At 43.4% G+C, this 12,568-nt stretch overlaps 1 protein-coding gene across 1 annotated transcript; it reads right to left on the reverse strand.

Moving 5' to 3' along the window:
• Positions 1–1,521: 1,521 nt before the first annotated feature.
• On the reverse strand, positions 1,522–11,538 carry LOC148687214 (vomeronasal type-2 receptor 26-like). Its single transcript, XM_088663761.1, has 6 exons — positions 10,914–11,538; positions 10,003–10,294; positions 7,547–8,341; positions 4,731–4,961; positions 3,388–3,514; positions 1,522–2,420 (listed from the first exon to the last, which is right to left on the reverse strand). Exons 1-6 carry the CDS (start codon positions 11,120–11,122, stop codon positions 1,522–1,524), a joined length of 2,553 nt encoding a protein of 850 aa, XP_088519887.1. The 5' UTR covers positions 11,123–11,538.
• Positions 11,539–12,568: the final 1,030 nt, after the last annotated feature.

The following is a 12,568-nucleotide window of genomic DNA, read 5'->3' on the forward strand; positions in this document are numbered from 1 at the left end:
TCCAGTTCTGGGCACCACAGTTCAAGAAGGATATTGACAAGCTGGAACGTGTCCAGAAGAGGGCAACCAAAATGGTCAAAGGCCTGGAACGATGCCTTATGAGGAATGGCTTAGGGAACTAGATATGTTTAGCCTGGAGAAGAGAAGGTTAAGGGGTTATATGATAGCCATGTTCAAATATATAAAAGGATGTCATATAGAGGAGGGAGAAAGGTTTATTGGCTGCTGTAAGGGGCTGTTCCTTCTATGCCCCCACCTGCCCGCAGACTGTTTTGCCAGAGTGGTACATGCCCTGGTTTTCCCCCGCTTGGACCAGTGCAATATCCTCTGCATGGGGCTACCTTTGAAGGAGTGTTCTCGTGTTCTCGAAGCTACGAACATGACTCGGAAACTACAACTAATCCAGAATGCAGCAATGACTGGGAGCAGCTGCCAAGACCACATAACACCAGTCTTGAAAGACCTACATTGACTCCTAGTACGTTTCCAAGCACAATTCAAAGTGTTGGTGCTGACCTTTGAAGACCTAAACGGCCTCATCCTAGTACATCTGTCTCCACCACCATAATTCAGCCCAGACACAGAGATCCAGATCTGAGGGCTCTCTGGAGGTTCCCTCACTGTGAGAAGTGAAGTTACAGGGAACCTTCTCGGTCGTGGCTCCTGCCCTGTGGAACATCTTCTCATATGTCAGGGATATAAGGAACTATACAACTATACAACTTTTAGAAGACATCTAAAGGTAGCCCTGTGTAGGGAAGCTTTAAATGTTTAAATGTTTAATCATAGAATCATAGAGTTGGAGGAGACCACAAGGGCCATCCAGTCCAACCCCCTGTCAAGCAGGAAACACGACCAAAGCATTCTTGACAGATGGCTGTCAAGCCTCTGCTTAAAGACCTCCAAAGAAGGAGACTCCACCATACTCTTTGGTAGCAAATTCCACTGCCGAACAGCTCTTACTGTCAGGAAGTTCTTCCTAATGTTTAAGTGACCAACACTTTCCAACGTTACACCATTGAGTTGTTTTGTGCTTGTTGGTGCAGCACTTTGGTTTTTTGGATGTTGAGCGAGGTCATCCTCTGAATGTGCACACAATACATTGTCATCAGCATACTGAAGCTCTATAACAGAAGTTACAGTATGGTAATCTTACTCTTTCCATTCAGCCTACACATATTAAAGAGCTTTTCATCTGTTCAATATATGATTTCTACTCCTGGAGTTGACTCAGTAGACTAACATGCACCAAGGAAGAAAGGCAGGTTTGGCTGAACTTCATTGAGAAGAAAGTCAATAAGTGTCCAGAAGCTGCGTCAAGCCAAAGGCCCATTATGGTATCCTCTTTTCACTGTGGCCAGCCAGATGCCCCCAAGGGAAGCCAATAAACAAGAGCTGAGTGCAGCAGCACCTTTTCCATCTGTCATTCCACCACCCCTGAAAAAATTTCTTCTGACTGTGGTTTCAGTCCACAGTCCTGTGGAATAATATTCCATATTCCACATTATTCCATAAATATATTTAGCTTATTGTTTTCAAGTGCTTCTTCATGTTCAGATCTGGCCTCAGTATAATAATGTAGCACTTGGGAATGAAGATGCAGCCCAGAAGCCCAGCACTGGAAGTCAAGATGGAGAAGACCTGCACGGCTACCATGTATTTCCCCTTGGTGCACAGGTAGGTGGGCACAAAGGACACCCAAACACTGCAGAAGACCAGCATGCTGAAGGTGATCAGCTTGGCTTCATTGAAGGACCCTGGAAGCTTTCTGGCTAGGAAAGCCACCATGAAGCAGATGACAGCCAGGAAGCCCATGTAGCCGAGGGCAACATAAAACATGGCCACAGACCCTTCATTGCATTGCAGGATGATCTCTCCAGCCTGGGAGTGCATGTCAGCTTCTGGAAAGGGTGGAGAAAATCCCAGCCAGATGGCACAAACAGCAACTTGTACACTGGAACAGGAAATGACAATGGAGTTGGACAAACTTTCTCCAAGCCATCTCCTCACCCTGTTCCCTGGCTTGGTGGCCAGGAAGGCCAGCACCACAGTGATGGTTTTTGCCAAGAGGGAAGAGACAGCAACTGAGAAGATGATGCTGAAGGCCGATTGTCGCAGAAGGCAGGTTATTGTTCTTGGTTGTCCGATGAAGAGGAAGGAGGACAAAAATGAGAGAAGGAGGGAGATGATGAGGATGAAGGAGAGATCCCTGTTATTGGCTTTGACTATAGGAGTTTCCTTGTACTTAACAAAGATTCCAAACACAATGGCTGTGGTGAACGATAAGAAGAGGGCAAAGGAAGCCAGGAGGCTCCCCAGAGATTCTTCATAGGACAGGAAGGTGACTACTTTGGGAACACATTGATCCTGCTCCTTGTTTGGATGCTGATCTTCTGGACATTTGGTGCATTCTTTGGTATCTGCATAGAGGAAAATAGACATCCGTATGCTAATATCAGAAGGAGCGTCTCCACCCCCATTGTTCTGCCCGGACACTGAGGTCCAGTACCAAGGGCCTTCTGACGGTTCCCTCGTTGCGAGAAGCCAAGTTGCAGGGAACCAGGCAGAGGGCCTTCTCAGTGGTCGCGCCTGCCCTGTGGAACACCCTCCCATCAGATGTCAAAGAGAAAAACAGCTACCAGATTTTAGAAGACATCTGAAGGCAGCCCTGTTTAGGGAGGCTTTTAATGTTTAATAGATTATTTTATCCCATTTTTCTGTTGTAAGCCGCCCAGAGTGGCTGGGGAAACCGAGCCAGATGGGCGGGGTATAAATAAATTATTATTATTATTATTATTATTATTAGCCGACAGGAGTGTGAATGCTGCTGCAATTGTGGGAAAAGGTGGACATTTGGGAGAGATCAGGAAGAACACTGTTTTGTTGGGCAGGAGAGAGATAAAAGTTCTCGATCTATGGCTTCCTTCCCAAAAGAGGATCTTGTGAAGTATGTCTAGAGAAGCTGAGTCTGTGAGATATTACGGAACCGTTTCTGTTAAAAGTAGACCAGGGAGGGGAACATTGGGCCACTGGGTCAGATTTGGCCCAGCTGGTTTCTCCATTTGGTGTAGCCATTTATGCCAATTGTGTGATGGGAAAGGCCGGGGGTTTAACAATTGGGAACTTATGCAAGGCAGACTGCAATCTGCTCATTAGCTGGTGGGTGGTGAATGCATGTATTGGTTAAGAAGTAGAAAGCTATTTCCAACCAGCGGAAACTGCCTTCACCTAACAGTGCTGCTCTTTGAACCTCCAAAAACTAGAGAGGCATTCCATTCATGGTGCATTCCATCCATGTGTTGCCATTACAAGGATCATGTTCAGACTGGCTCAAATATTTGCCCCATTCTCCCATCAAAGGCCCTTTCCTCTGAGATGCTCTCCTACCTTCCAGAGTAGAGATTGTCCCTTCTGAGCAGGGAGCACAATCGTAGCAGCACACTGGTTTTCCTTCCTGAACCTTCTTGGAATATCCAGGGCGACAGCTCTCTGTGCATCTTGACCGAGGCGTGTTCTGGGCATAAACAGAAGGAATATCAAGGGGAAAGTGATGTAACTGCAACGTAACTGAATAAACTACAATGCCAGGATGACAGTAACAGCAAACAGGAGCATGGAAACTACAATCATAAAGCACTCCTATGAAGAGAAGCAATAACACAAATCCTCACACTGCTGCCTTGGCATCTGCTCCTTTGTTGCACAGTTGTGAAATATGGACTAAATATGTCACTAAATGTGCTATCCTGAGGCTAGCTGTTTTCATGCTGTCCTCTTGATCTACTGAAGAGATGGGCAAAATAAATAAAAATAAAAACAAAAAACAAAAAAAATGTCGAGTAGCACCTTAGAGACCAACTACTGGTAAGTTTGTTCTGGGTATAAGCTTTCGTACGCATGCACAATTCTAAGTGTGCATGCACATGAAAGTTTATACCCTGAACAAACTTAAAGGTAAAAGGTAAAGGGACCCCTGACCATTAGATCCAGTCGTGACCAACTCTGGGGTTGCGGCGCTCATCTCGCATTATTGGCTTCCAGGTCACGTGGCCAGCATGACAAAGCCACTTCTGGCGAACCAGAGCAGCACACAGAAATGCTGTTTACCTTCCCGCTGTAGCAGTCCCTATTTATCTACTTGCACTTTGATGTGCTTTCGAACTGCTAGGTTGGCAGGAGCTGGGACTGAGCAACAGGAGCTCACCCCGTCACAGAGATTCGAACCGCTGACCTTCTGATCGGCAAGGCCTAGGCTCTGTGGTTTAACCCACAGCGCCACCCGCGTCCCCAGAACAAACTTAGTTGGTCTCTAAGGTGCTGCTACCTGACATTTTTTTTCTTTTTTCTTTATTTCGACTGCATCAGACCAACATGGCTACCTACCTGAAGAGATGGGGAAGAACTTACTGTACTCCAGCCTTGCCCAGCCATGTCCCTCTCAGATATTTTTGTCCAAAGCTGGACTGGGGGATGGGGAGATGGGAATTGTAGTCCAAAATATCTGGAGGGCACCAAGTTAGGGAAAGCTGTTCTATGTTGCTTTGGGAAGTCTGCTATTACTATGACATCTCATGCCTTCTTAAGAGCAGGCTCCATTAAGTTCAATGAGATTTCATTCCAAGGAAGTATCTATAAGATTACAGTCAAAGTCTCCTATGTACTATTGAAAAAGTGATTAGTGCTGAGCAGATATCATAGTTAATGAAACGACACATGTAATTCCCCTATACCTTGTTAAATGGCAAGGGCCATACAATTGCTTCTGGGTTAATGGCGAGCTTCAGATTTGAGGACATCTGTCTCTCTATGCTCCCAATTTTCACTCTGGCCCGAGAATTATTAGGAAACAGCACCCAGTTCATGATATCGAAGTCAACGGCCAGTGCCCCATTTTCATCCAAGTACTGTCCATCAGCTGAAGTATTAGAAGACGGATGGACTTCTTTCAAGAATGAATGAAGCTAGAATGACAAAGGAAACTCCAGTACCGAGAGAACATGCAACCATGTGTGATATTTCATCCCTGCTTATCTGCATCCTAATCTCATCTGAATAAGGACCGGGGAATCTCATCTGTCATAGATTCTTAGGTCCCTGTACTCTTTTGTCTTTGTTTGGATGCTGGTTGGAGATTCCTTTCATTTATCATAGGAGTGCATGAAAGAAAAGCAGTTTTGGAGCTGTGTGGTTGAAATTGTAAGATGGAAGCTTGCAAGCATATTGATTTCTAATGATCGTCTAGAATGGTTTTGTGTTTGCATCACTGCAGCAATTCAAGTTTTCTGAGACAGATCTAGCCGCAATCTACCGTTCACATTTTGTAGAAAGTCAGCCCTTATATTGGTATTAGATCCAGATTCCACATTTGTTCACCTTTCAAAACAGCAATGATTTTCAGCCTTTGTTTGTTTTTAATTTCTGAGGAGCAAATGTTTTGAAGCTGATGGTAAATGGATCACTCCTGAGTCATAGCATTGTTCCAATTAGTTCTACACTGCTCTCTATGTTGTGCTACCTTTGGTGTCGCTCTGTGGGCTGCCCATGGTGCAGGATGCTGCCTGAAAATCACTGGCCATACTTCAATTGCTGGAGCACCTTGTTTCCATGCAGAAGGTCTCAAGTTCCATTCTTGATTGCAACTCTGTGGAGGGTTGGGAAGGATTTCCTTCCAGACCCTACTGAGAACCACGGCCAATCCACTGGGCAAGAGATTTTGGTTATAAGATGGAGTTTTCGTCATGGGAAAAGTTATGGGAAGAGGATTTGAAGTTTATAGCCTGCTGTTCATTGAAAGAAACTTATATGAAAATGATGCACCATTGGTACCTGGCACCTAGTAAAATTGCGAAAATGTATAGAACCTGCCCAAATTTGTACTGGAAATGTAAAAGGAAGAAGGTATGTTTCATCATATGTGGTGGTCATGTGGGGTGGTAAAAGCTTTCTGGGAAATGATATGTAATGAGTTGAAAAAATGTTTAAGATAACTTTTGTTGAAGAACCAGAGGCTTTTTTGTTAGGCATTATAGGTGCAGAACTACCTAAAGAAAATAAAAGACTGTTTATGTATGCAATGAGAGCAGCAAGGATGCTTCTTGCCCAGAGATGGAAAGAAGAAAAAGCAGCGCCAACCAGAGAAGACTGGCAGACCAAGCTGATGGAATATGCAGAAATGGCAAGACGGGCAGGAAAGATCGGAAATCAGGAAGACCAAGTATTTTGAAAAGACTGGAATAACTTTTTAACATATTTGAGAGATCACTGCAAACAGTTGAAATCATTGGCAGGAATACAAGGGCATTTATAATCATAGAATCATAGAGTTGGAAGAGACCACAAGGGCCATCCAGTCCAACCCCCTGCCAAGCAGGAAACACCATCAAAGCATTGACATATGCCTGCCAAGCCTCTGCTTAAAGACCTCCAAAGAAGGAGACTCCACCACACTCCTTGGTAGCAAATTCCACTGCCGAACAGCTCTTACTGTCAGGAAGTTCTTCCTAATGTTTAGGCGGAATCTTCTTTCTTGTAGTTTGAATCCATTGCTCCATGTAACATGGATTTTGCTCCATGTTTGCTCCACGTAACATGGATTTTGGATACTATGATTACATAACAGATAGATTACAGTAAAAGATACAGGGATAAAATTTAGAATTGGAACGCATGGAGAAAAGGAAGGAGGTCTCAAGGTTCGAAAGAACCCTTTTCTTTTCTAAGGTGTTAAAATGTTATGTTAAACTATATTAGGATGGCATGGTTGACAGATTCAATGAGAGATATACCCGTACAAAAGACAGTGAAAGAGTGGAGAGTGTATAAGAACTATCTTAAAACATATTACCCAAATAGCTCTCTACTCATGGACATTGAATGATGCTTGAGAGAAACAGAAAGGATTAGAATAATAATGAGGAGAAAAAAGAGATATTATTAATATAAGCCTGTGAAACATAGGATATAGAAAAGTGTGCAACAAAAGGGACAGGTAGTATCTATATGTAGATGTGATGAGTGTATTTGTTTTGTATTCTTATTTGTTCTGTAAACCTGTGAGGATAAGTTTTGACGAAATATTGGAAGAATAAGGGTTTCTTTTGCCCTCCTTTTTCTTTCTCTCTTTTTTTTTCTTTTTTCTTCTTTTTTTTTATCGATCTTTTTCATTGTATCGCTGATTCTTTTTCCCCTCCCTTATTATTCTCCCCACCTTATTATTCCTTTTTATATGTAAGTGTGTATTTGTTGCTTTGTTGATTTTAAACAATAAAAACTATTTTAAAATTTTTTTTTAAAAAAAGAAAATGTTATGTTTATGGTGTAGAACTTTTATCACGCACACACACAAGAACCACTGCATTGTAAAGGAAACTAAGGTAGATAAACCAATGGTATGACTCCTATGTATGTTTCTGCTGATAATAAGTGTAGACAATATGGAACGGAACTATGTGGATTATTCCTCTGATTGTTATAAGGCTGCTTCCCATGTTCCTGTCATGATGATTCCAGAGCTGTGACATTGAACTGCAGTTTGGAAAGGACATACCTGCCATGGCTGTAGCCTTTGACGTTCCAACCTGCCTCTTCCTCCTCCTCCCATCGATATGCACTGTGATCTGGATGAATAAGCTGCATTCAAGGCCTGAGCCACCGCTAGGATACTGAAGTAGTTAACATAGCTGTCTTGGCATAGGACTCTTTCAACCTCTTTCTGAGGGAGTACCATCAGATTCTCCTTCTCCCTGCATTTCTCCCAACCCCTGGCAGACAAGGGATGTTTTGAATATGAGCAATCAAATGATTTGTTCCAATGCTGTTGACTAGCAGAGGTTATTGGCTCACAGTAGTTATTTCCCCCCCTTTTGGGGGTCTTCATTACAAAGGACAGGGAGCCATGGGCATACTGGAAGGATTTAGTTTCATACAACAAGATTGTGTTCTGAAGAGCTGTGGCTATCCAGACTTTCTGCCCAATCTGCACCCTTTCAAGTAAGGTTTGTACCTCTAGGATTATAAAAAGTCCATATTGAGAATCTGTAGAGTAGACAAATACATTGACTTGTCTCCAAATGAGAGGTGCTTCGTGGGGTATCCACAGCCAAGTTTGTTGTACTACTCTTTGTGTGAAAGCAGCACAAATTTCCCTTTTGATCATCAGGGGTGTCAAGGTACCCAGGAATTTTTCTCCATTGTCATTATCTGGAGCAAAGAGGCCAACCCATGTCCATCTGAAATACTGGAGGAGTTGGATAATCCCCAGGTACTGAGTTTCTTGGTTTGGGGCCATCCGGTAGACGAAAGGGGAATGGACTTTATCATGAAGGACGAAGCCGTAACTAAGCTGCTGAGGAAAGCAAAAGAGACTGATGCTCTCTTTTCCAGGGCCCAAGATTGTATACTTCTATGTGAAAGACGATGACACATTTTATTAGGGCAAACATCAACATTTTATGTAATTTTGTAAGCTGTTTACAAAGATGCAATACAAAAAAATCAAGATGGTAGAAGTATACAGGGATTATGTTATAAGGCAGTTTCACAGGCATTCTGGACTCAAATTGTTTACTTATTTAGCTGCTCTAACATTTATACAGTGTTCTTGAAGCTACGAACATGAGTTTGACCAAACTGCGGGAGGCAGTGGAAGACAGGAGTGCCTGGCGTGCTATGGTCCATGGGGTCATGAAGAGTCGGACACGCCTAAACGACTAAACAACAACAACATTTATACACTGCTTGATTGTAAAAGAAGCCCTCAGATTGGTTTATGAAAGATAAAACAGTAAAATCAAGAAGAATTCGCAACCATACTATAAAACATACAAAAACAAAAATGCTAAAGTTTTCTAAGCATCAGGACTTCGTCAAAACACGAATATTTTTAGCATGTGCCAAAGAGAGTACAGTGAAGGCGTCTGTCTCACACCTGCCAGCAATCGTGCTGCAGCACTGTAAACTAACCATAGCTTCTGGCTCAAGCGTGAGGGAAGACTTGCCCATAGAGAGCATCACAGTAATCCAGTCTTGAAATAACCAACGCATGAAGTACTGTGGGCAATGCTGCTCTGCTCCAGGAATGGCCATATCTGCCGAACCAGTCACAGTTGGTAAAAGGCACTTCTAGCCACTGAAGCTGCCTGACCTTCCACCGAGACAGTTGGATTCAGAACCAGGGACAGGGCAGGTGCCAGGGGCTGGGCAGGTGGTGGAGACCGCTACCCCAAGAAGCTTCCAGTCAGGAGGCAGATGAAGAGAGCTGCAAAATAATGTGTAGTGAAGAACAGGAGCGAGCTGGCAGGTGTACTAGCCCTGAACAGAGACAGGAATCAGGTGAAGAGTACATTCCATGGTCTCTCTGTATTTCTGTTTACTACTAGTAAAAGTACTGAAATTAAGCTCTCTCTGTGTGTGGTTTCACTAGGCCAAGTGATCTGTTTGAAGTCTTGAATTTGCTACCAAGGAGTGTGGTAGAGTCTTCTTCTTTGGAGGTCTTTAAGCAGAGGCTTGACAGGCATATGTCAGGAATGCTTTGATGGTGTTCTGCTCGGCAGGGGGTTGGACTGGATGGCCCTTGTGGTCTCTTCCAACTCTATGATTCTATAATTCTTCATCATGACACCAGAGGGTAGGCAATTGACAGTTCCTTCCCTGCCACCCGCATTCAGAACAAAAAAATAGGATGTTCTCAGCACAATAAAATGGGGAAAAGGCTGAAAATAACACCCACCCACCCATGTATTCATTCATAAATAAATAAAATGGGGAAAGGGTCATAGCCCAGTGGTAGAATATCAGTTTCACATGCAGAAGATCAATTTATTTAAGAAAATATTTCTATATGACTCTTTACTTCATGAAAAGCAGTGTTTCAATTAGGTGTATAAAGTAAGCAATACAATCAAGTATTGCTTGATTGGTGTATAAAGTAAGCAATACAATAACTTGTTCTTTTACGAGATGGCAAATGTTTCCAGGTGTGCTCGACTTGAACCTAATTCTTACTTGTGGGATTTTGTAGATGCCCAACATGCTTGCAATGTGCATGGAGAGGTCAGATTCACCTCCTTCAAGAACCGCCAGCAGCTTTCTCCATCTTCCACAGGTGTAGTTTGGAATGTTGATTTTCCCACCTGCAAGGAGGTCTGTCAGGGCATCAGAAGTTGTCCTTCCATCAAAATAGGTATCATAGATGCTATAGCCCAGGGTGATGTTGGGTAAGAGCTTGGGGTCCTGATTGATCTCTTGAACTGTAAGCGAGAAGGAGAGAATGTGCCAGACCCTTCCAGTCATCCAGCTGCAAAAAGGTGTGTCACATGATACAGTGAAAATGATAGTCACATACATTTTGTATAGATGAAGGAGGCTGGGAAGTAGGGAAGCACTGGGTGGTGACCTCTTACTGCCACTGTGTCAAAAGACCACTCCAGGCATTATCTTTCTCACAAAATCGGGTCCCCAAATAATGGTTTGCATGTTTGTGGTGGGGTGTGGGAAGAGTAACCCTTCACATCAGATGGCAAGTCTTAGGGATGCTGGGCTCTGTAAACACAGCTTCCAGTTGCATAGTTTGCGTGGAGCCTGGGGAAAAGAATTGTGCAGTTCCTGCTGAAAATGGTCCCCTCCAACTATTTTTGAACCCAACTCTAAAGGAGGATACATTGGGCAATAGATATTGGTTATAATATAGATATGAAAGCATGGCAACAATTGTGGAATATGGATATAAAATTTACAGCATGCTATGGTTTAAGAGAAAACTATAAGAGGACATTTGTTGCTTTTCAGTCTTCAAACAAAAAACAGGCAATAGTAATTTATCAGGGGTACCTGAAAATAGGGGGTTGACCCTGGTACAGCCAGAGAATTGGAGAGTAGTTTAGGAAGGAGACATATGCCAATACATCATTACTTACTTCTGAAATGCGCTTACTGGGGTGCTGGAAAAGCTAAAGGGAAGTTGAGTTCCAATTAATCTTGAAGATATGACTCCACCAATGAGGTGGTCTCCTTGCCGGTGATAATTCACAGCCAGATTTTTATCCTTGATCAGATTCAGTGGACATTTTGTCCTCTGCTGCATTTCGTAGGTTGCAAGAGGCAGCAATAAAAGCAGTGTTATCATTCTGTGGTCTGCCTGCCACACTTCCCTTCTGACTGTTCCTCTCAACACAAGCCACTAATTAGAAAACCTCCCTCAAATTCTTGCAAGACAAGCTCAGTGGTGGAGGAACTGTTTTCCACCCAGAAGGTGCCAGGGTCCACTTCTGCTAACTGCTCCAGGTAGGACTGAGGATGTTCTTGACCTGAAGAGCTGCTGCCAGTCAGTAGATATCACTGAGCTAGAAGGCAGCTTCCTATGTTTTGATTAAGCTCCACAAGGACCTGTCTCCTGTACCCTTTCACCTGCCCTATATCTTGACTGCATGGATTCTGTGGCACGCAAGATATTTTATACATCAAACTTTCCAAGCACAGTGGAGTAAATAACCTCCTGCTGCCCTTAATTGTGATGTTTGCATTGTTGTTCCCAAAGGTAAGATTTGAAGGGTATGCAAGGGAATCGCTTTGACTTTGGGAAGGATAAGAATAGATCACTGTGGTTTTGATGATTGCAAGGGGAAGAAACATCTCTTCTGAAACTTTATGGGAGCAGGTGGAGAACAGGAGAAAAACATGTTGACTCAAGAAACTGACATGGCTCAAGGAGGAAGAAAGTGGTGTATGATTGACATCAGAAGAGCCCTGAAGCTGGATCAGGCCTAAGGCCTATAAAGTCCAGTATCCTGTTCATTAAATGGGCAACCATCTGCCCCAAATAGAAGCCCATAAGCTGGAGGTGGGTGCAGCAGCACTTTCTCTACATGTGTTTCCCAACAACTGTTACTCAGGGCATCCTGTCTCCATCTAACATTGGCGGGGAAACATTTCTTCAATTGCCAGTAGCTATTGTCAAATGAAATTCCTGTCCTAGTCCACCTCAATTTTTCTCAATCAAGTAGCCTAATTTACAGCAAGGCCTTGTTGTTGTCGTTGTGAAGAATTTTAATTTAGGGCCATCCCTCTGATGGTGTGAGGATAATCAAACTGAGATGTTTGACAGCAGACAGCTCCTTCCAGCTGTCCTACAGATTCTAGACTGGCAAGTGGTTTGCCAGCTGTTAAGACTATACAGGAAGGCACCAGAAATAGGTAATAGAAGGATATTTTATTTCAAGAATCAGAGTCCTAATACAGAAAATAAATCTGAAGGTAGGTGTGACCAGAAAAGAGGTGGGTGCCTTTAACAGCCCAACTCCCCATTAAAGGACTCAGAACCCCCAAGTTCATCATAGGTCAGGTGCTGTTGTTGAAATGTGGAGGAGAGATTTGCCAATTGTATTATTGAGCCAAATCGGGTCCTATAAGTTTGCATTGCCTGCATTGTATAATTCTGACTGTGTGGCTTAGCCCCATATTCCTGGGATGCTTTTTCCCCCTTAAAATGCTTTTCAGTGCCTCTGTGTCTCTGCACCAAAGTGTGTCAAAGTGCAAAGCAAAAGGAACAGGATGCCCAGCTCAAGGCTGGATG

The sequence above is a fragment of the Zootoca vivipara genome, chromosome 2 (genome assembly GCF_965207765.1).
Source record: "Zootoca vivipara chromosome 2, rZooViv2.hap1.1, whole genome shotgun sequence".
NCBI classification, from domain to species: domain Eukaryota; kingdom Metazoa; phylum Chordata; class Lepidosauria; order Squamata; family Lacertidae; genus Zootoca; species Zootoca vivipara.